General features: G+C 40.1%; 1 protein-coding gene across 1 annotated transcript in view; it reads left to right on the top strand.

Annotated features, from left to right (window-relative positions):
- THSD4 (thrombospondin type 1 domain containing 4) overlaps positions 1-21922 on the top strand; it is an 853555-nt gene that overhangs the window by 269618 nt on the left and 562015 nt on the right. Inside the window, exon 7 of the mRNA XM_019504324.1 lies at positions 10981-11117. Coding sequence (XP_019359869.1) covers positions 10981-11117 — 137 coding nt within the window. The remainder of the gene's footprint in view (positions 1-10980; positions 11118-21922) is intronic.

Below are 21922 nucleotides of genomic sequence, written 5' to 3'. Positions count from 1 at the left end.
AGAATTAAAAAAACAAACCCAAATCTTAACGGACTGGGTGACTCCTATGAATCTATAGTTGCCATTGACATGGAACGTGAACTTCTTGTGGTTCAAAAAATATACAGTTTATCAGAATTGTTTATTAAAGGTATCTCTATCCATTCATAAACAGTTATTGGGGTAAACTGCCCTATAACACAGCATTAAATTTCATCCCAATTCCCTCCTCACAAGGTAATCTGAACAGGAGTAGTGTGAGAGTTATTGCAGACACAATCTGGAGAAGGCAGGCTTGACAATGGAAAACAAAAATCTGTTATGTGGACATGTGAAACAATGTCTGCATTGCTGCAGTCTTCTTGGTAAACCTGCCATGGTTTTACAGAAAGCCTGTGTTGTGAGTGCAAATGCATCATCATCTTTTCAGCCAATCTGGAAATTCTTTACCCTGAAGTTGCTCTATTCCCCAATGTCGTGCATTGATTGCCTCACAGCTCACTGCTTAATTAACATTTATATCCAGTTGCCAAGTGCATGGTATAGGTTGCTGTGACAAATATTCTGGGGGAAAAAAAAGCATTAAGATAATTTGTAGTGGAGTACTTTTTGACTAGCCTGGCAACTGATTTTGCAAGTCACCTGTAAGATGGGTTTGCTTTGCTAACGACCCTAGCACAGTAACTTCTAAGTAAGTCAGGTGCAATGATTATATAAATTCTACCAATTCCCACCATCATGAAAGATATGAGATAAGAACGCAGAGCCTTATTTTTCAGGGAACACAAGAACTGCCTAACTGTAAGCACAGAAGCCACTTTAAGCTTACTATGTAAGTAACATATCCCTAACAAAAGATGAAGCTAGGAAAGCTAGAAAAGAATATTCTGGTTAAATGGTTCATTTTTTAAACTTCTTAAGCAATACAGTCAGTGCATGTGAAGACAATGGGAAGACAGACAAGTCATGGACACTTGGAGAGAAAAGTGGAAGTTTTGAAAACAAATATTGTAATTTATCAATACCAGTTAAGAAATTAATATACCTTGGCTAGAAAAAAAAAAGAGTGCAGGAGAGTGAGTCTTCAAGACTATCCAGGAGTGCAGGGAATACATATGGTTTAACTGGTAAGTTCTGCACTATGGACAGAACAGTACATGGTGCAGGATCAGTTTGCTGCTGGCAGGAGAGGTCGCTTCCTTTTTGCTGCCAAAGTGTGTGAAGAAACCATTTAGAAACAACATTTTGGTGGTGTAAAAATGCAGCAGCAACAAATGTTGATGCCACCCCCGCATTAGTGAACCTCCAGCTGCTGCTCCTGCATCATGTGCTACCACTGTCCACGTATATATTGCAGCTCTGCCCTCCCCATTGCTGGAGCTGGAACCACTGTAGGGAAGGTGCCAGAGAGTGGGGATCAGGGCCAGGAGAGTGAGCCAATTTCCTTAGCTCCAGTTTGATGCTTCTTCCTTAGGCAGTGCCTGGGGCTCATGGCCTGCATGCCTTCCCATCATTATGCTACTGTAGGGATAACAATGTTACAGAAAAACTAAGTGACGTGTTTAGTCAGTTTTACTGCAGAAGGAGATAATTTTTTTGTAAATAACTTCTCTAGAGTTACTGCTCTGTGGGGCCCTCTGAGAGGGGGAGGTAATGAATAATATTTGATTTCATTTTCTTATTATGAATAATAATATTATGCATAATATAATAATATTATGCATAATATTTGATCTTATTACCTTATTACCATTTACCCCATTGTATATTCTGCAAATATGTAAGAGTGACGGTAGTGTTGTAGTGATGTTGTAGCTGTGATGGTCAAAGCTTGTGTAACTTTATCAGAGTTGGTTCAGCAAAATATATCCACAAGAATCCTTGCCCCTCACCTAAGAGTGAAGGGGTTGCTAATACTATTATGCAATTTATCACTAAACTTGACTATTATACCAAGGATTGGAGGGCAGGAAATGCTGTTATTTTTAAAGTACATGATATGATCCTGGGAATGGTAAAGTAGGGACTATATTGGCAGTGCTAAGGGAATTAGTTGAAAAAATAATTTAATGGAAGTAGAAAATTACATACCTGAGCAAAATATGAATGGGAAGCTTTGAATGGCACATAGAAAATGAATGTTTCTTTCCAACTTACAATAATTGAGGTATTTAACCCAAAAAAACTAATTATAATTGATAAATTGTATGTAAATGGAAATTAAAGTCAAGTAGTTCTGTGATGAAATGTAAAGAATGACATAGATTAGAAACTGATTAAGAGAGCAGAATTCTAGCAGGAGCAAATCATCAGTTTTTGACTTGGAAGCCATTTACTAATAGGGTAACTCAAGAATCTACACTTAGACTGTGCTGTGTATATTAGGGGTGTGCAAAATGGGCGGTATTCAATTTGGATTCAGATTCAGCCCAAATTGGAGAGCTATTTGATTTGTTGATTCGGATCACTGTCCCCAGTTCGATTTGCCTGAATCCGAATCTGAAAATCCCATGCTGATTTTGGAGAATCAGCGATTTGGCCATAGACACAGCTTTAAATGTTTTTTCTACATACCTTGAGGTACTAGGTGTGGCTCATGAATGCTATGATGCTGGGGCAGATGGAGCATCCTACAGGAGCATGGGGGGGCCCTCTGTGTGTTCAGCGGTGAACCCAGAAGTATTTCCGGTCCACTTCTGGGTCTGCAAGGCAGCGCACTGGGGGGCCCCTCCATGCCTCCCTTGGCTCAGTGATCAGCTTCAGGGGGGCCCCAGGTGCCCCCCAGGCCCAGGAAGCACCAGTCACCAAGCCAAGGAGAGGTGCGAGGGGCCTCCGCATGCTTACCGGCAGACCCAGAAGTGGACTGAAAGTGCTTCTGGTCCACTTCTGGGTCTGCTGCTGAGCAAGCTGGGGACCCCTCCGTGCTCCTGTGGGATGTCCTAGCATCTCAGTATTCACAAGCCTTCTGCTACCTAGAGGTATGTAGAAAAAACATTTAAAGCTGTATCTATGTCCGAATCGCCAAATCTTTCCAGATCTCTCCGAGTCAAATTGGAGGGTTCTGATTCAATTTGGAGAGATTAAAGGGTCTTCTGATTTGATTTGGAGATTTGTCCACTGCATTGGGCCAAATCTCTGCTGAATTGAATCAGGGACTGAAGCTTTGCACTGCCCTAGTGTATGTATAAATCATGTATAGTATCAGTGGGTTACAGTACCTTCTTGTGGAGTATTAAAATTGGTTGCATTTTCAGATAAACATCCAAGCATTTAGGTGTTTTCTTCATTTAAATAAGCACCTACAAGTCTGTTTGAAGTGTTTGAAACTCTTGAGTATGTGAAAATGGGCTGGAAATCTTTACACAGGTTCTAAAGGAGACTTATGGTTATTGTCAGGACTGCAATGTCACTGTCACTTTTGTGACATATGACACTTCCTTTGCTTGTGGCTTTGGCTTTTACCAATAGAAGTTATGTGGAATTGTTCATGCTACGGTTGCCATAAATTCTGTCACACTTCAGAAAATCTGATCCGTTCACACGTTATCTGTACTTATCCTCCATCCTTCCGTCCCAGAAAAATGTTGCCAAAAACTTAAAAAAGATAAAATTGTTAAATTAAATTCTTGGAATAATTGTTATGAAATTATTTTATACAATATTTTGTTTATTTTGTGTTTACTATGGAGAAAAGACATGTCTGAATCAGCCTAGAAACTTCTGTCATGCAGGAACGGAATGATAATCTTGGGATGATGAAGAAAGTCCTAGGAACAGTATGTATTTGTAGCTAATTGAAACGTATGACATCTCCTTTGAAAAATACTGAAAAGTAACATTCAGATTCCAGTTAAATTGGGCTGGACCCAAAGCCCTGAAATCAGAGGAAAGATTTCTGCTGAAGTCAGATTGAATCTGACTCTCTGATTATGAAAGCAAAAACAATTTCATTGCCAAACTACAAAGAATTCCCTGTTTATACATCACAGTCAGCATATAAGGATATCACTGAGTCTGAAGAAAAGCCAAACTATTTCATTTGGCAAATAAGGGAGTGATTAGCCTTCTGGAATATTTAAAAAAACAGATTTGAAAGATAGTGACAGGTTAAGTGTACTTAACTTGATAAGAGGGGATACATCTTGCTCAGACTATTTCTCCTTAAATGACAAATTATCATGAGAAGGCAAGACTTTGTTTCTGAGGGGAGTATAGATCTCATGTAGGCCAGATTCTCTCTGTTGCATGTTAACTATGGTTATTGGCTCCTGACACCTTTGTAGATGGTTTTTTGTGATGTGTTTTCAGTCAATGATGTGTTTTAAAGTTTATCTAAAACTTTGCTTTTTCTGTCCTCTTAGTATTTTCTCAAACTATGGAAAATGCCATGGAAATGCACTGTTTGGAATTGAAGTAAAAAGGAATTGATATAACTTTTTTCCCTATGCATCTCAATTATTTAAAGGGTCCATATATTTGTGCCTCATTACATGTGTAGGTAGAAATGACTTCAACCATTTCCTTTGTCGATAGCATAGTAGAATCTTCTTAATGGCTTCTGTCTCAGTTTTCCCCATGCTGGGAAGACACAGCTATATGAATTAATGAATTAGCCCTTTTAGAATATTTTGAACTACTAGGGAACCAGTCTTGAACAACCTATCCAAAAGGCTATTAGCTGTTTTTCTTACTCTCATCTACTGTATCCATAGTTTGGAAAGGTTTGAGAGTGGGAGGGGAAAAGAGGCCTGGTTAAACTTCTGAGGAATGCCAAACATATGGTAGTTTTGAAGGAGTGAAGCAGGGTGCTCTGAGCCTAGAAGAGCTGCAGGATGACTCTTTTCCCAAGACTTTACAGAAGTAAAGATTCTCTTTCTCTCCTTTTGCTGCCAAGAAGAAAAATAAATTACTACGCTAGTTTGGGGGTCATAGAAAGTTCATACCTCCCTATTTTTCAGGTATGGGTTGATAACATGTTGAAAATATTGCATTGGATCACAATTGGAAGGTCTTATTTCCCCCCACCATTGCTATTCAGCCAGCTTTCTGAAAGTATGGTTTACATGGACTGAGGCTGCACATAGCGTCCAAAAGATCCTTGTGGCTTGTGCATTCACAACTTCACGAAGATAATGCTTAACACGTCTTAGTTTACATTCAGCCACTGGTGTGCTTACAGTGTGGTGGAATAAAACAGTGCAAAAAATCATTTGAGAGAAAATATGGGGCAGAATCTGGAAGTGAAGCGCTCTGGTGAATTAATGTAAAAAAAGGTTTAAACTACAACCAAGTTAGATGGAGGCCTGAGCATCTGGACCATTTATTTGTAATTGAAGTAAACAATTTCTATCATTTGTTCCAGGTCTGTTTTACTTAGACTATGTGTGGAACTGTAGAACGTGTGGGATGTATTCAGGATATTTCATACCCCTCTTAAAAATGTGGGGAAAAGAACAAAGAGTACTGAAAGGATTGAATAAAGGCATCTCAAACAGATGGCCTTTTAATTTCTTAGCATGTTATTGCTCATATCCTCACTCTAATTTTTACTGCTAACAGACATTTTTACCTACAGGAACTGAATGATGTTGGCAGTAGGTAGTAGGATAATGGTGTTTTCATTTCAGGGAACTCAGTTCAAAGCAAGGATAGAATGATGGGCAACAAAGCTCTTGCTCTCTGAACATTCATTAGTAGGATGTGTAAAATGGACACAGTCTTAACACGTTTTTGTAGATGGACATACACAACATGACAGCAGGGATGGATTAACTTACATAGGTGATTTCCCTTTATTAATAGGCTCTCTTATTGCTAGACACAGTACAAATACAAAGGATTGACTAGGCAGGAAAATGGAAAAATTTCCATCTTCGACACGTATGGTTTATTAGGAAAGCCATGTACATTGCACCCGTATTTGCTTTTGCTACAGTAACATCTTCAATAATTTAAAACCATCACTTTGCCATCTTCCTTGAGCACCAATTTCAATAAATATACATGTCGTAATTAAAAGAAACATTCCCCTCACTGCAGGTCTTCCAAGATCTCTACTTCAGCAGGTGAATCCAAAGTGACTCACAGCTGAGGCAGGTTTCTGTAAAGATGCCTCTACATAGGTTGTTGACCTCACTCCCTGTTGAAATGAAGTTTTCAGTGCCTTTACTGAATCAGATCTTAAAACAGAAATAACCTGTTGAGTTCTTAATGTCCATATAATTTGTTTTTAAAATGTTAATAAAAAGCTAAACATTATTGGACTTGCGAGAATTTTTCTGACTTTAATAGTAATTTCCTCAATATATAGGCTTAATGAACTTGAGTGCTGTAACAGCCCTTGCAGAGTTTAGTTCCATCGTTAATTTAGTGGTATGCAGTGAAAGCTATAAATTAGGTTTTTCAAATGATATACAGTAGTTCCACAAATGGGACATTATTTCACCTAATAAATGGGGAGTAACTCAGGGAATAGCAACAAGAACAAAAACAACTTGATGGCTTTTAAAAACTTATAAAAATTTACACAAACCAATCCCTAGAAAGTCCTGTCCTGGAGAAAAAAGAGATCTGTTATGTTATATCTGATCAGTTGATCTTAAATGCTGAACCCTGTCTATGTCATTACAGCCTCCTATCCCGCTGATGTAAGGCAAAGAAAGATTCAGCAGGTCAGCTAAATGTTGGTCCAATAAAAAGCTTTTAGCACTGGATTTATAATCTGCCTGCTCTCAGAAGGGCAATTAAAATACGGACAAGAACAGCATGTGTCATAAGCTCTTCTATAAGAATGCAAGAACTTTACCAAAATGATGTACTACTACTCGCATCTTGGCTGTGAATAGCATATAGAACAGGACTTTCAAGAAGTTTGCAGACCATGCAGGCGACTATTGTTTGAATCAGACCTTGGGGGACATTTTCAGCAGTGGGTTAAGTGTCTAGATCCCAGTCTAGTCAGGCATATATGAGGATCATATGCCCCAGGCATACTAATGGTAGTTGCTGTGTACATTTAAAAGCAATTAATGTATTCCTTATATAAGGTTCTAATTAGTTGTCTGGAACTGGCCTCACACAGACGCTGCCTGTGCCTCTTATAACACATGCCACAGGTTGTGCACCTCTGATCTGTGGAATTATTCTGGTGCTGTTATTGCTATAACACCAACCATGTGAAAGGTCCTTCACAGACAGTTAGAACATATAGCCTTGAAGAGCGTGCTGTCTAGAAAGATGAAATCTAAAAGAGAAGATGCTGCACAACACAAGTCATAGGTTTAGGACTCCATATATGAGGAGGGGATAGGTTGGAAGATATTTTAGGGGCTGTGTCCCTAAAACATCTTGAAGTTATGTGAAAGCTAAGAGTGTCTGTACACTATAGAAACGTGTCCTTCATTGGGAATTGCAAGGACAGCTGCCTGTGCAGAATCTACACTATCCTAAGGGTTGTGTGAGGTTGCCAGAGACTTGCTTTTAGAATTGTCTTCCTGGAAATTCCTGCATCTCCTAAAGGTTCCCTGAGTTTCATTAGCTTTGCTTATTCTGTGTTTGTGTTTTGTCCTGCTTCAAGGAGAATTTTGGAGGTTTTTCTGGGTTTTGCCACAGTAAGAAGCAGGCTGGGCCTGGGAGATTCAGCCATGGTTCATGGAATGCATCTTTTTTACATAAATATTTTGCTTGTATATTTTGTTAGAAGCTCTTTGCAAGGCAGTTAGAGGACTGTCAAATCTCTGTGTCTGTGACCCAGTTTACTCCTGCCCTACCACATTTACAAATACTGTGTGCCGATAGACTATAACCAGCACATAGCCCAATACTCAGTTACAGGACCAGGATGACAGAGTATAGGAGGAGTATAGGCATCCTTCTATGAATACACTTCTCATTTGTCCACATCAAATTAGACTTCTTAATTACTACATTTCCTGTAACTCAGCCCTGAAATAAGAACAACATATTTGCAGAGCAAACTAACTGCATGTGCTGTTTTTATTTCTTGAAGTATTTGACTATTAGGACTGTGCAAAGCTTCAATCCCTGTTTCAATTTGATGGAGATTTGGCCCAAGTCAGTGGCTAAATCTCCAAATCCAAATTGAATCAGAGGACCCTTTAATCTCTCTGAACTGAATCGGAACCCTCCAAATCAATTTGGAAAGATTCAGAGATTCAGACATAAATACAGCTTTAACTGTTTTCTTTACGTACCTCTAGGTAGCAGGGGCTTGTGAATGCTGCGATGCTGGGGTGCGTAGAGCGTTGCACAGAAGCACAGGTGGGGGGGGGGAGTCCTCAGCACACTCGACAGCAGACATGGAAGTGGACCAGAAGCACTCCCAGTCCATTTCTGGGTTCTCCGGGGAGCATGCCGGAGGCCCCCCTGGCTTGGTGACTGGTGCCTCCTGGGTCTGGGAGGGGCACCCGGGGTCCCCCTGCAGCCAATTGCCGAGCTGGGTGGGCTTGGGGAAGCCCCCCGGCACACTCCCTGGCAGACCTGGAAGTGGACCGGAAGTACTTCCAGTCCACTTCTGGGCTCACTGCTGAGCACATGGAGGGCTCCCCTGCACTCCTGTGTGATGCTCCATGCACCCCAGCATCACAGCATTCACAAGTCATGCTTGCTACCTCAAGGTATGTAGAAAAAACATTTAAAGCTGTGTCTGTGTCCAAATTGCTGATTTTCTGAACCAGCATTGAATCTTCAGATTCGGATTCAGCCGAATCAAAACAGAGAGAGTGATCTGAATCAACGAATCGAATCACTGTCCCTGATTTGAGCTGAATCCAAATCCCAGTTGAATAGGGGTCACTTCATGCACCCTCATTGCCTATGTACTTTCCAGTAGTGTTAAAAAACATACAAAATTGTTGATCACCAATATTTATTCCATAATCAGATGTAGCCTAACTCTCAGTAGGATCTTGGCTGCTATAATGTTAAGCAAATTTCATGTTATATGTTGTTTGAAGACTTTTAATGTGACCTGAATATCATCAGGCTCGAGTCCTGTCAGACCATTAAAGGAAATCCATTTCAAACTCAGGGACTTCTACTAAAAAGGCTCTGGAGTTGATCCTAGGCAACTGAATTCCAGGCACTTTCTTTTTCTGATATGATCTGAGGTGAATTTGTTTTTCCTCCTTTTTTTTCTTCATCATTCTCCGTTACTAAAACCCAATATTATATTAAAAGAGCACCCGAACCTGTGAAGATGGTGGATAGTTGACACTATATTTTGCTTAGCTGAGATGTGAGAATGTGCTTCTTGCATTTTTATTTTAGGCCAGATTTAAGTTGTGATCCAGCAGTGTGCTGAAGCTTGTGCTGAACTTCAAGCATATCAGTTGCTCACAGACATACTCAAAGTTAAGCATGTACTTAAGAGCTTTCCTTTCTTGGAGCCTGAGTGAAGAGTTCAGCTAAAGCATGCACTAATTCCATTTCTATTAACTAATGGTGCTTCATCTATATGTATTTTTTTATCCCTAAATTTCACTTTATTGAGTACAGAGGAGGCAGAGTCTTTTCACCTTCCCTGGAGATCTTCAAGAGGAGACTGGATTGGTACCTGGCTGGGGTCTTACGACCCCTGCCACCCCCAGTGCTCCTTCCTGCCCATGGCAGGGGGTCGGACTCGATGATCTGTCTAGGTCCCTTCCCACTCATGGATTCTGTGATTCTAAAGAGCTTCTAAACTAGAAAGATGTCATATAGACAAAGTCAGTTCAAAAGGAAGAAATAGTCACAGAACCATGAAGATAAGCATGTATCACGTTAGCCACTTGATGTATTTTCCTCTTTTTGAACAGCCTTCATACGGTGTAGGAACCCCCTTCCCCTCTCTCCCTGTCCAGCTGCTGTTGACATTTGGCCAGAGGCAGAAGGCAGGGCTGGGGACGGAGCAGGTGAAGTTCCAATGTGCCACCCAATGCGGGAGGGAGGGGAGGACCTGCAAAGCAGACTGGGATGCCAGTGGATAGCAACCTAATTCAAGTCAGGAGGGGGTCTGATACAGCAGTTCCATAGACTGGTCTAACCTAAATCACTTAAGTCTGATACTGCATCAATCTAAGTCTATCTTAGATTGGGGTGGACCATTTTTAAATCAGTTTATGTGCATTGAACTTGTCTTCTGTTACAGGTTTTGACTGGCTTTTGATCACTTATACTGGTTTACATATAATATCTGTACCTAGCCTTACAGTTGCAGCAGTTTTATTAGACTTGTATCAAAACAGGAACATGCAGATGTAGTACTTAACATCGTTCAGTTACCAAACAACCTCAAGTTTTTGTAATAGCAGAGAGGTTGGTCCTACCTAGTATAGTGGTTTTATCTTCTAATGTATAATAATATGTTCAAAGTACTTGGTGTGGAGGACAAAGACTTGTAAGGTTGGTGAAGGAATACATTTTTAGAAGTTGCCCTATTCTAAAAAAAAATACCCGTGGCCTTCTATAATGCTAGCCATAATTGTGTCAGCTGCTGATTTGGCTCATTATTATAAAATCTCAAATTTTCTGTTAGAGAGTGCAGGACTTTTGGAAGGGTGTCATATTGCCTGGTCTATTTGTAGCAAGTCTTCTGAACTGCAGGCTTATATTGGACATATCGCTCTTATTTGATGTAATTCTGCTGACACTTCCAAATGAAAACAGATCATAACTGAAACCATGGGATTGCGAAGAACACAAATTTGGAAAGTTATTTCTAAAAACTAAATAGGCCTATTCATTTAAGGAAATATAATTAAAAATAAAATCTGGTTTAAATTCTCATGAGGTTTGTGTGTGAAACTCTCTTAGAGCTTAAAATGATGTTTTTCTTATCAAAATGTATTTGAAAGATATGAGTTTTATAGAGAATGTCCCTTCTTATATTTTTATCTCCAAATCAGGGATAAAGTCTTCCAACTAATATAATGAAGTCTTTTTAAAAACTATTTGTAGTTTGTAGAACTTATAACAAGAATTTATACCTTACTCTCTTTTCAGTGAAGGGAAGTCAGAAATGTGAACTGAATTGCCGAGCAATAGGCTACCGATTCTATGTAAGACAAGCTGAGAAAGTGATTGATGGCACGCCATGTGATCCAAATGGAACTTCAATCTGTGTGTCTGGGCAGTGCAAGGTAAGGCCTGTGTGACCAAAAAAACTTTCAGGGCCTGTGGCTCTGCTCCCTCACTTAGTATGTTTTTTTTTTCTTTTCTTCTTTCTCTTTCTTTGTCTTTTCACATGTCTGTCAAACTGGTTGCTGTGTATTTGACCTGGCTCAGATAGGAGGGGGTAGATCTAGCTTCACCATTGTTCTGAGTTCTGACCACATGCTATGGGGGCTAGGCTTAAGCCAGTGGCCCTCCAATAGGTAACGCTGATGTTTTTCAAATTGATTGGTTGGCATCAAATAACACTTGTCCCTGACTGGGCCCAGGTGATGAGGTCAGTAAGGCTATTTAAGAGGGTCCCCCCATGTTGCAGAGTGGATGGACATCTTATGGACACAGAATCAAGCCACGTACCTCCAGACCCCTCGGGGTGTTTCTGTGAGTAACTTATCTGAATTGTAGCCAGTAACTTAAATCTAAGTGTTCTAGACATATACTAAAAGGGCCAATGAGCCCTTTATACTGTTTTGCTCAAGGCTGTTTTCTTTCAAAATTCCTTTTTGGCATGTATTCCTTCCCTAAGTCTTCCCTCTCCAATCAATAAAGCTACCTATCATAGCAAGCCTGGCAGTCAATGTTTGACAGGGATTGGGCAAGCCTTTTTGCTCCCTTTGCTTGGCTGAATAAGGGAAGCTACTTTCTGTGCTTCAGGCTATAAGAAGCACCCAGATATATCTTGCAGGGGCTAAGCAACCCCATAGTGATTGAGATCTACAGGGCCTATGTACCTCAAGTGGCCCAGGGCCCTAACAGAGACTGGAGCTTGGGTGGTGGCAGTGGTACCCCAGGCTTGTGGGTGTGCTCCAGGAAGGGGTTTGTTCAGAAGTTGGCACCTCTGTAGAGGCACCTGAAGCTTGGTTTTGGTCAGGTGCAGTGGGGGGGGCGGCTTGGCACTGGAGCGTCCCATACTGGCCTGCCACAGCTTGTGTCTTAAATGGGAACTTTAGCAAGTCAGCCTGTGACTATTATGTCTTACACAATTTCTGCTGACAATTAAAACAAATGTACTGTGGACGACTTGGGTGTCTGGTGAACTTTTAAGGAACTTTTCAAATACAGAATATTTTTAATAGTTATGAAAATTAAAATAGTATCTTCATGATTATAGTTTTACTATAATTAGTATTATTAATTATTTGACTGCAAACATTTTGAAAGATGCTTTTCAGAAAATTTCTGACCAAAATTATGATGGTTTCCCATGAACTTTTTTCATTTCTTTAGGTCAGATATACAGTTCAAAGTTTACCCATATAGCCACATTGGTTAGGGGTGTGAAAAAATCTCTCCTTCCTCTCTCTCTCCCTCCCAACTAACACAACAAGGTTAGCAAAATCCCTGGTGCTGAAGCAGCCACCTTGACTTTTGTTGGCTTAATTTGTATAATTGTGGGAGTGGGTTAGGTATGCCAGCAGAAATTCTCCTTTTGTTGGTGTACACTGCATCTCTACTAGGTAGTTCTGATGCAGTTTCTGGTATAGCTGCAGAGGTAGGATCTCTGTAGTGTAAGCAAGCGCTTCCTACAAAAGAGGTGTTCATCTCTTTATCATATTGAATTTCCTAGGAATTTATAAAATAAAAAGTGTGTCGAAGAAAGGAAAGGTGTCAATTATTACCTTTAAAGTGTAGTTATTTCCCTTCCTAGTTGAAACAGCTGATAAAATACAGTAGTTAGCTTTTATTTAATTGTGTGTTTATTTTAATTGTCATTTGCTAGTAACATTGCAATTTCTCCAGTCAGGCTGTATGAGCAATTGAGATCTTCAGTCACTCTGCATTTTGGTTATCTGCTTATTCAACAATAGTATGTTGTTACTACTAGTAATTATAGATAGGATATGCAGTCATTTCTCAAGGGTCCAGAATGAGCTACTGTGTTGACTTGACACAATCTGTTGTATGGACTTCCCCTGCATAAAGAGTCAACACCCTGTGGCTACTGCAAGGTGGCAGCCATCTCACAGGAAATGTGGTATTGCTTGAATTGTTTTTATTTGAAAATTCTGATGCAGTAAGACTTAAAAAAAATTTATAAAATACTGATAAGCAGTGTTAGATGTGTTGCTAACTTTTCCAGTATCTGTAGGCAGAAGGAGCCTGGAAAATTTAACAGCAGGTCGAATGTGACTCATGAGCCCAAATATTGAAAGGTCAAATTTAGTTTAAATGTTGCACTGCCAGAGGAAATCTCTTATAAATACAACATTTTCTGAAAGTCCAGATTTCTCTTGCTTGTGCACATCTGGACAATACCAAGCATGTGTCTGTTTTGTATTTTTAGCAGAGTACAATCAGAGATTAACTTGGAGTTTTCCTTGTAGATGATAGATATGTGTGAAGCTGATTATTCTTTAAATATTCCCTTGATCTAAAACTGATTCATAAAGAGCCAGGGAATTGTTTTAATTACAATTCTGATCTGTGACTGATAGAGGAATTGAAATATGGACTTTTACTATACCAGCTGCCTGCCACAGGGCTTTCTACAAACACAAAATAAAGGCTGATATTTGGAGGTAAAGGGTAAAAAGAAATAATAGCTTAGTAGGCTAGTAAGAAATATTGCTCCAAAATCTGAAAAATCCCCATGCAGTGCATCAGTGTTCAAAAATCTGCCACATATTCTAAACTGCTGGTGTGAATGGATGCTACCTGAACATCTTACATGTTGTCATCGTAAGTGTTCAAAGCCCTAACAGCAACCAAATGAGTTTGTACAGGAAAGGAAAGGAGGGGCATAAGGAAGGGCACTGTTAAGTTACTCTACAGCCGTGGGCTTAGTCGTCATTCTCTGCACAATGGTGTAGAGCACTTAAGCAGTGATTCTCAGCATGGGTGCTTTGGCACCCTGGGGTGTCTTGACATCCTTTCAGGGGTGCTAGAGAGTCCCATGCAATGTTAGCACTGTTAGGTGTATAAACATGATTCACAAGATGAACACACAAACCACGTCCACACATTCAGGTGTTCTCTGCACTACAAGGTAGCAGCAGGGCGTGGCGGGTTGACCCTAGTCAAAAAACCCCACATGAAAAAAGGTAGGGTGGTGCATGTGGAGGCAGTGCGCACCGCCCAGAACCTGAGCCTGGCCGGTTGGACCAATGCTCCAGCTGCCAGCCAGGCTCTGAGCAGAAAGATGGCAGCTTCCCAAGGCCCCCAAGACCCCAGGTAAGGCTGTTGGGGCCAGCACGGTTGCTCGCCTCAGCCTCCTCTACCCCACCCAGGGTAACGTGCTGTGTGCCAGAGGGCACATGGCACAGGTGTTACCTGGGGACAAGTAGCAGTGGCACAAGGTGTGCTGCTGCTTCTTGTCCCCAGGGAACACATCTGTATGGATGTGGCTAAAGATTTCAAATAGGAGTTCATAGTGTTAAAAACATTTTGACTTGCTGTGGTCTTTTTGAGGTCTTTGCAACACAAGAATTGCTCTTGTATTTTTCTGCAGTCAAAAAACAAGTTAAAGCTAAGAGCTGACATTTTTCAAGGGATGACTTGAGTCTAGCAAGTTTAAGAACCACTGGTATAAAGTGAGAGGGTAAGATGGGCAGGCGAAAAGGAGGGGCATAAGTTGTGGGCCTTGAATACATAGTGAAGCTTCCATTGTGTGCAGTACAGTTATTTTAGCAGTAAATTATGGCACACTGGGATATTGAAATGAACCAGTTCACATTTTTTCTATTTTGTGGTGACTGAAGTCTAAAAGAACAATATTTGTAACATTTTTTCATAATTTGCTTCTTTGTTTTGGCACAGTTAATACTGTGTTAATTACTGTAACTTTGGTTAAAATTTAAGGTAAATTAGAGCAGGTCTCTCATGCCCTATCATTTGTTTTGAGTGTGATAGCAAGGTTTTCTGACTGTTGTGTAAAATTTAGCCAGAATCAGAACCCCAGTCCTTGTGGAAGGTTTACAAAATTTTTGTTTGCTTTCCCCCAAACCATTTATTTTTAAATTTCTTTTATTCTCTTATGTAATTTATTTTGCACATAACTTCCTGATCCCAGAAGTGCTGAGATACCTCAGAATAATTCACATACTACTGCTCTGACATCAGAAATGGAAACTCACAAAATCTTGTATTATGAGATTTACAGTTTAGTTTTACAGTTGCAGATTCAGGTAACAGTCCAGACTTTTGGGGGTTGAACCTAAAGCATATAAGATCCATTCGTCAGTAAGTTTTATGTCTTTGCAGTGTAAATAAACTGTTTCCTGACTTGATCTGGGGTGATCTCTGTCACTTAAGTATTTAACTATAAATCTAGTTTCTTAAATGTACATCAGTGACTCCTGCAGAAATGTATTTCACCAGCGTCCATAAAGCTCTCCTACTCGTGATTTAATAAATCTAATATATATTCAATAGCATACCGGTAAAACCCATAATGTAGTCACATATCTACATTGTAAAAAAATGCATATCCTTTCATAGTTGCAATGTTTGTGTTTGTGTACCAAAGAGGCAGAATATGTTCTGTTTGCCAGATGTCATCAGATAAGTTACAACAAAGTTATTGCATAGTGCTGAATACTTTCCTTGTGGATTTAACTTAGAACCTTAACATGATATGATCAAAAGAGAGAGAAAGAAGGAAGAGATTAGGAGATGACACAATAGATTAGTTTATCATGTATATGCATATAGGGGATTTAAAAAACACTTATACTTGATAAATTCAAAATAACTCCTGTCATGTCATTCTGCAATACACAGCAGACTCGATTCAGACAAAGCTTTGCACTTTTAGAATGCTTTCCATTGGAGGACTCAATTGTGGATGACTATTTATGACATGTAAAGTTGCACATGAGCATGCTTATCTCAGTTGATGTGTATGCCTTAAGGGATACAGCTTAAATTGAGCATATTCTTTTTTTTTTTTTTTCCCCTTCATGCACATTTGAAAATGTGCCCAATAGCTTATTTGGCTTACAGAAAAGACTAAGTTTTAAACCTATTTCTGTGATCCAAACATGCTGCTAGCTTAAAATATTTTCTAGTAGCACGCTTCTTTTTCCTGTGACTTTCTGAAGACTTCTGGAATTATTTGCATCTGTTCCTAAAGTTTTGTCACCATTTTCATTTCCTGACCACATGTTCTAACATGATTCTGACTCCCTTCAAAATTTCTGTTTCCTGCCCTGGTAAATGTATCTCTTTATATTGTATGCTTGTATGCTCTTTTGCAAACATTGAGATTAGTAATTCAATATACTCCTTTTGCATTCTTTAATGAGTGGTAATGTATTATCTGTATAATAACTATGCGATGATATAGTGTGTGGTTACCATTCTTTTTAATGAAACTACGGTGTAGTGCAAAATATGGCCTTCAAAATACTGTGCAGTTTTGCTGTAATTATAAGAGGTATACACTTCTCATGTCATATGGCCTAAGCTATAACTCTCCACTAAAATGATTTAAGAAAAATCTTTACTGTACTTTCTTCCCTGCGTAATATTTTATGTAATAATTTCTTACAAGTTTTGTATCTAGATTTAAAAAAAAATGTAGTTCTTTTAAATCCTGTTGATTTTGTTGTACTTGCCATAGAGCTATGTGAACTAAAAATGGTTAAGGTGCTTGTCTGTTGTCTGGATCTTTTAGACTGGCAAAACTTAGCAAGATATTTTCCCCTGAGAATAGGTTTTTTCTTGCAACATATCTGGCAGTTCTTGTTCCTTGTCAAGTCAGAAATACTGCAAACATAGTCTTCCCTATGGTCTGTACTGAGCTTCTGGTCCTGAATGGAAATAGGTGCATCAAAAAAGTTTGGCTTACTTTTAGACAAAATATTAAGGATAATGGACACTTAATTTGTCTCTGTAGCACATGGCAGATTTATACTTTCCATTTTCTTGTGGTACATTATTTTCTGAATTGACAGCAGCAACATGGTTCATTGATTCAGACACCACTTACAGTTATTTTTACCATTCCCTATTAACCAAGCAAATAATCCAAGCTTTTCTAGTATTAGCTTACTATTCCTAGGCACAAAAGTGAAGGAGTAGGTGGGAACCAAACCCCTGCTATTGCTTTACTTGTCATGGGTATGACAGACGTGACCAAACAAGTATTGCTGCCTGGAGGTGCTGGATAGTTTCAGCACAAGATTAAAGCTTCTGTCTTCAAACAAAAGCTGGTTGCATTTCAGGAAACTGTTTCTGAATGGAGCTGAAAGGTACAAAGAAATCTTGCCAATAAAATTACAGCACTGAATGGCATCCAAATGTTTTCTTTGGGGATCATGACTGTTTTGCACTGTATGTACCACCCTTTAGGTGGACTGGAATGTGTCAGGGTTTTGATACTGGAATTCAGGTTGTCAAGTTTAAAATCGTGGCAAACAAGTTAGACAGGCTTAAAAAGAACGAACTTTTTACATACACAGTGGAAGAAAACAATTGTTTCATTTATATTTTTTGCACACTGTGGGCCTATTTTGCTGTTGGATGGATGTGCAGGATTTGATTTGGAATCAGCTGGAGACGTATGTAGCTATCCAGTAGCATAGACCATTGCAGTATCATGGTGCATCTGAGTTGCTTACCAATTTAGGACCATAATCTTCCATCTTAACTAAACATATGATCTAAGGCTATTCAAAGTGAGTAACAATGGTAGATTCTGGCCCTGAAAGCCAGAAACACATCTTGAATTTTGGTAGGTTGCTTTCCCTTTTCCCTTCCCTTCCCATTTTCTTGCTGATGAGAAATGTTCTTATTTTAAAGTTAAAAAAAATGTTACTAGGGCTAGGAAGATTTGGGGTGATTGTTTTCTGTCCTTAATACCACTGTTATTCTGGAGTAACTCCAGTGACCTCAGTGTGTTCCCTGGAAATTGTTTACCCTTTGCTATCAGTTGCTGACAAGCATGGGATTATAGTGATTAAGACGAGATTGAGCAAAGCCAAATTTTCGGGGGATATACAGATCTCACTGTATTTCATGGCCTTTGTTGTGAGAGAAATCATCAACACCCCTTCTTATATACAAATGCAGCTTCTCCAGACATCTAAATATAAATCCTTACAGAGTTCTAGCTGATATTATTCATGTTTCAGTCTGTGCTATGCCCTGAATATATATATTCGAGGTTAGCTTTATTTAGAAGCAAAGATCTACTTCATTTTATAAAAATATTGTTTTAGTGTGTTTGATAGTGTGCTCCCCTTCCTCCTTAATTTTGCTCCCCTATGCATTCTGAATCATTAACCTGTCTAGTTTTATGGTGAAATGATAAAATTATAGCTATTATAGCAGGGGTGGGCAATGATTTGAGCCTGAGGGCTACAAGGGGAGTTTTGATCAGCTGATGCAGGCTGGGAGTTGAAGCCAGAGCCCCAGCACTGGGGCAGGAGCCACCTGGCTGAAGCTGCTGTCCTGCCCACCCAGGACGGTGTGGCACAGCATGATGCAGTGCAGTTCCAGCTCCCGAGAAGCCAGCCAGGAGCTGAAGCTGGAGTCTCATGCCCTGGGGTAGAAGCTGCCTGACTGAAGCTGCTTGAGTAGTGTGGCATGGTGTGGCAAGGTGCAGTATGGCAAGGTCAGGATCAGAAGCTGGAGACACTGCTGGAGGCAGGGGACATAGAGCAGCACCTGGCTGCAGCTGCATCAGGAACAGCCCCTCCAGAAGCTGTGTGCTGGTCAGGGCCTAGGCTGGTGGGCACCAGCAGAAGCCCAATGCAGGCTGCCCCAGTGTGAGCGGGTAGGGCATGGCCCCATGCGGAGTGCTGTGGGGGCAGCTACAGGCTGGATCCAGTCACCTGGCAGGTGGGATGTGGCCCATGGCCCATATTTTGCCCACCCCTATGTTATAGTGTTGGGATGATGTTGCCGTTGTGATGGTCCTTCTTATCAGGGGCCAAGAGACAAGGATTTTTCTGGGTGATATCTTTTATTTGACCAACTGCATGGTTGGGATAGACTTAGATAAGCTTTTGAACGCAGCCTATTCTTCCTTAGGTCTGAGGAAAAAGCCTTTGCTATGGGTATGGCTGTTATTTTATCCTCTGTTTGCTTGGTTGCTTTGTAGCTTGCTTTCTGACTTTTTCTCTAGTTACTCTGTTCCTATGGATATAACATTGTATTTCTGAAGAAGCTGTTTTGAGTCAATGCATACATCTATTGGTTGTAGCTCCCAGGGAAATTTCTTGCAGGTGCCAAATCCATTTAGGCTGGTAAGGACTGGTTGGTAAGTAGAGGTGTGGTCTGTGACTGAAAAATCTTAGGCTCCCACCCAGAGGACAGGGGTTGTGCAGAACCTGTCACTTGAAAAATTTGCACTTGAGACAGATGTAGAAGGGGTGAAAAGTGTATTTAATCTTGTAATCAAGGGATTGTCTATACAGTGGGTGCATCTCCAAGTGCACTTTACTGTGAAGTAGACTGATTAGCTCTGCAGTAAAGTGTTACCATCTATACATGTGCTGGTATCAGGGCTCAGTAAACTAAACACTGCTGTATGATAGCACCGTTGGGGACAGTACTACCTGATGGTACATTAATTAACTGTACTGAAATGTATGTGTAAACAGTGACTGGGTGGGGGCCAGGATCCTGTCTGCTGCAGCTCCGCAGCATCAAATTGCTGCTGTCCTGGGCACACATATAGACATTGCACCCAGGAGCAGTTCACTTTGGCTTGAACTGCTCTGGAGTTTATTGCTTCGCCTTAATTTCACATGTAGATGCACCCAGTGTGTTCAAAACATCACTTGCAGCTCTGCCTACCCTACTTACTAATTCAAAACCAGTGTAGCTGTGTTTCTGCAGCAGCCTCTCAGGAGTCAGTCTCTCAGTGGTGTTAATTAGCTCACCCACCAGTCTGCATACAAGAGGCCATTCTGCTTCTCATTTTGGGAGCTCTGCTGCCTGGCTTATTGTGCCTTGTGGTATGAGCAGGTTGTGTGACATATTATTTTGCCAGATATTTTGATGTTTTCAAGTTAAAGAAGCTATGGAAATGTAAGATGAAAATATAACACAAACATTTAATGTTCCTTGAGCTCAAAGGGGTATTCAACCTTATCTGAATTTCCATAGGCTGCAAACTTCTAAACCAATAACTTTTCTTGCATACTAAAGGGGAAGCATTTTTGTCACTGAATTTATAAAACATGGCACAATGGAGTGCAGACAATTTGCAGCTACCTCTTGAATGAACTCCATGGTGTAAATAACAAAGGAGCATTCAAGAATTAACAGAACATTGGAAAGCCTGGGAAGGAGAAGAGCCCACTGTTCCAGCAAACTGACAATTGACATACATGTATTATAATGATAATTCAGTAAAAGTTGTGCTTTTCAGGAAGAGAGTGCTAATTTATAATTTCTTTGTAACAAGGAAAAGTGAAGTTTCTTCTTAAGACAGCACAGTGTGTGTGCCTCTTTTAATGGTCTAAATCTGAACTGAACTCACACTGGTAACTGTATCCAGCAGTCTCCTAGAAACATAATCACCACAGTTACAGACAGCACCATCGCTGATAGGCTATTATTCAATCTGAGAGGTGCTATGATGCATGGGAATATGTCCATCCTCTCACACTGCTGAAGAACGAGCTTTTGAAAAGATTCAAAAGTGGCACTGATAGAAATGGTGGATACAACTAGGGATGGACAAATCAGGCCTGCAAAGCAAGCCTCTTCCAGATGTAGTCCCAGGACTCAAATCTTTTTGAGGTGTTCTGAGTGATTTTAAATGTCAGGCTTTCATCCTCTGGTATTTTAGCCAGAAGAGGAGTGAGAACTGTTGTACTAAATTTAGTGAAGGGAAGAGTTGAATGGAAATGAAATGATTGATCGGACTATTCTGGCCTGAAATCATAATTTATTGAACACATCAGCAATGCCAATATTTAAGCAACTCCGTCAATGCAACACTCAACTTTTAAACTAGCCATAGTGGTCAACAAAGATATCCTTATGTGAGTCTTTTGATGGAAACAGTGATTTCAGCTGGCTAGGCACATGTCACTGGTCTAGGGGTTCAAGCAGGTGTTGTTTCTTCTTTTCTGGTGCGTTGCTCTCCCTCTCAGTATTTTTCCTTCAGTTTTTTATATACTTGTTTGTAGTTCTCTTCTGTACATTCCATATGTCATAAATATCCACCAGTCATCTTTCAAGGTGGTCATTCTGGTTAGACTTAGACTGCCTTCTTTATCTTGCTGTCTCAGATTGCTACTACATCCTTTTTAATTTCTTCACGACATGGGTTTTACAGATGTCACTAAACTGTGATCTGCTTGCTTTGCTTTTAGAGGCGTTGCTTACTCTAAGCACTTTGCTAAGGTGACTTTTAGGCCTACAACAACCACTAAAATATATATGGACTATACTGAGAGTCTGTATGCATGCTACCTCCAGCACTTCTGGAAGAAGAAAGTAATGGCAATTTGTTTTTGGCTTGTGTTACTGACCAAGATGTGAAAATTATAAAATGTTCATGTCCCGTGATCCTCATCCAAAGCATGGTCAGCTTTTAAATCTTTCAAGATTTGTTCAGTACTTTTTTATGCTGTCTGATGAGCGAAGCCCATTAACATGACTAAAGACTCTTGGCAGAGATTCTAGGAACGGCAGCATGGATGTGGAGGAAGATTAGAGGGAGGAAGCTATAGAAGCATTTATTTGTATTTATATATAATTTCTTCCGGCTGTAGGCATATGTGGTGCCATGAGAATTCTTGGCTAACTGTAAGTATCCCCCACAGTGTTGCCTCTGATATGCTGAATGGCGCACTTTGGAAAATAGAATTTCAAT

The sequence above is a fragment of the Gavialis gangeticus genome, unplaced genomic scaffold (assembly GCF_001723915.1).
Source record: "Gavialis gangeticus isolate Ggan-Ray unplaced genomic scaffold, GavGan_comp1, whole genome shotgun sequence".
NCBI classification, from domain to species: Eukaryota; Metazoa; Chordata; order Crocodylia; family Gavialidae; genus Gavialis; species Gavialis gangeticus.
The sequence above is the reverse complement of the archived record's forward strand: the minus strand, read 5'-3'. Positions and strand labels throughout refer to the sequence as shown.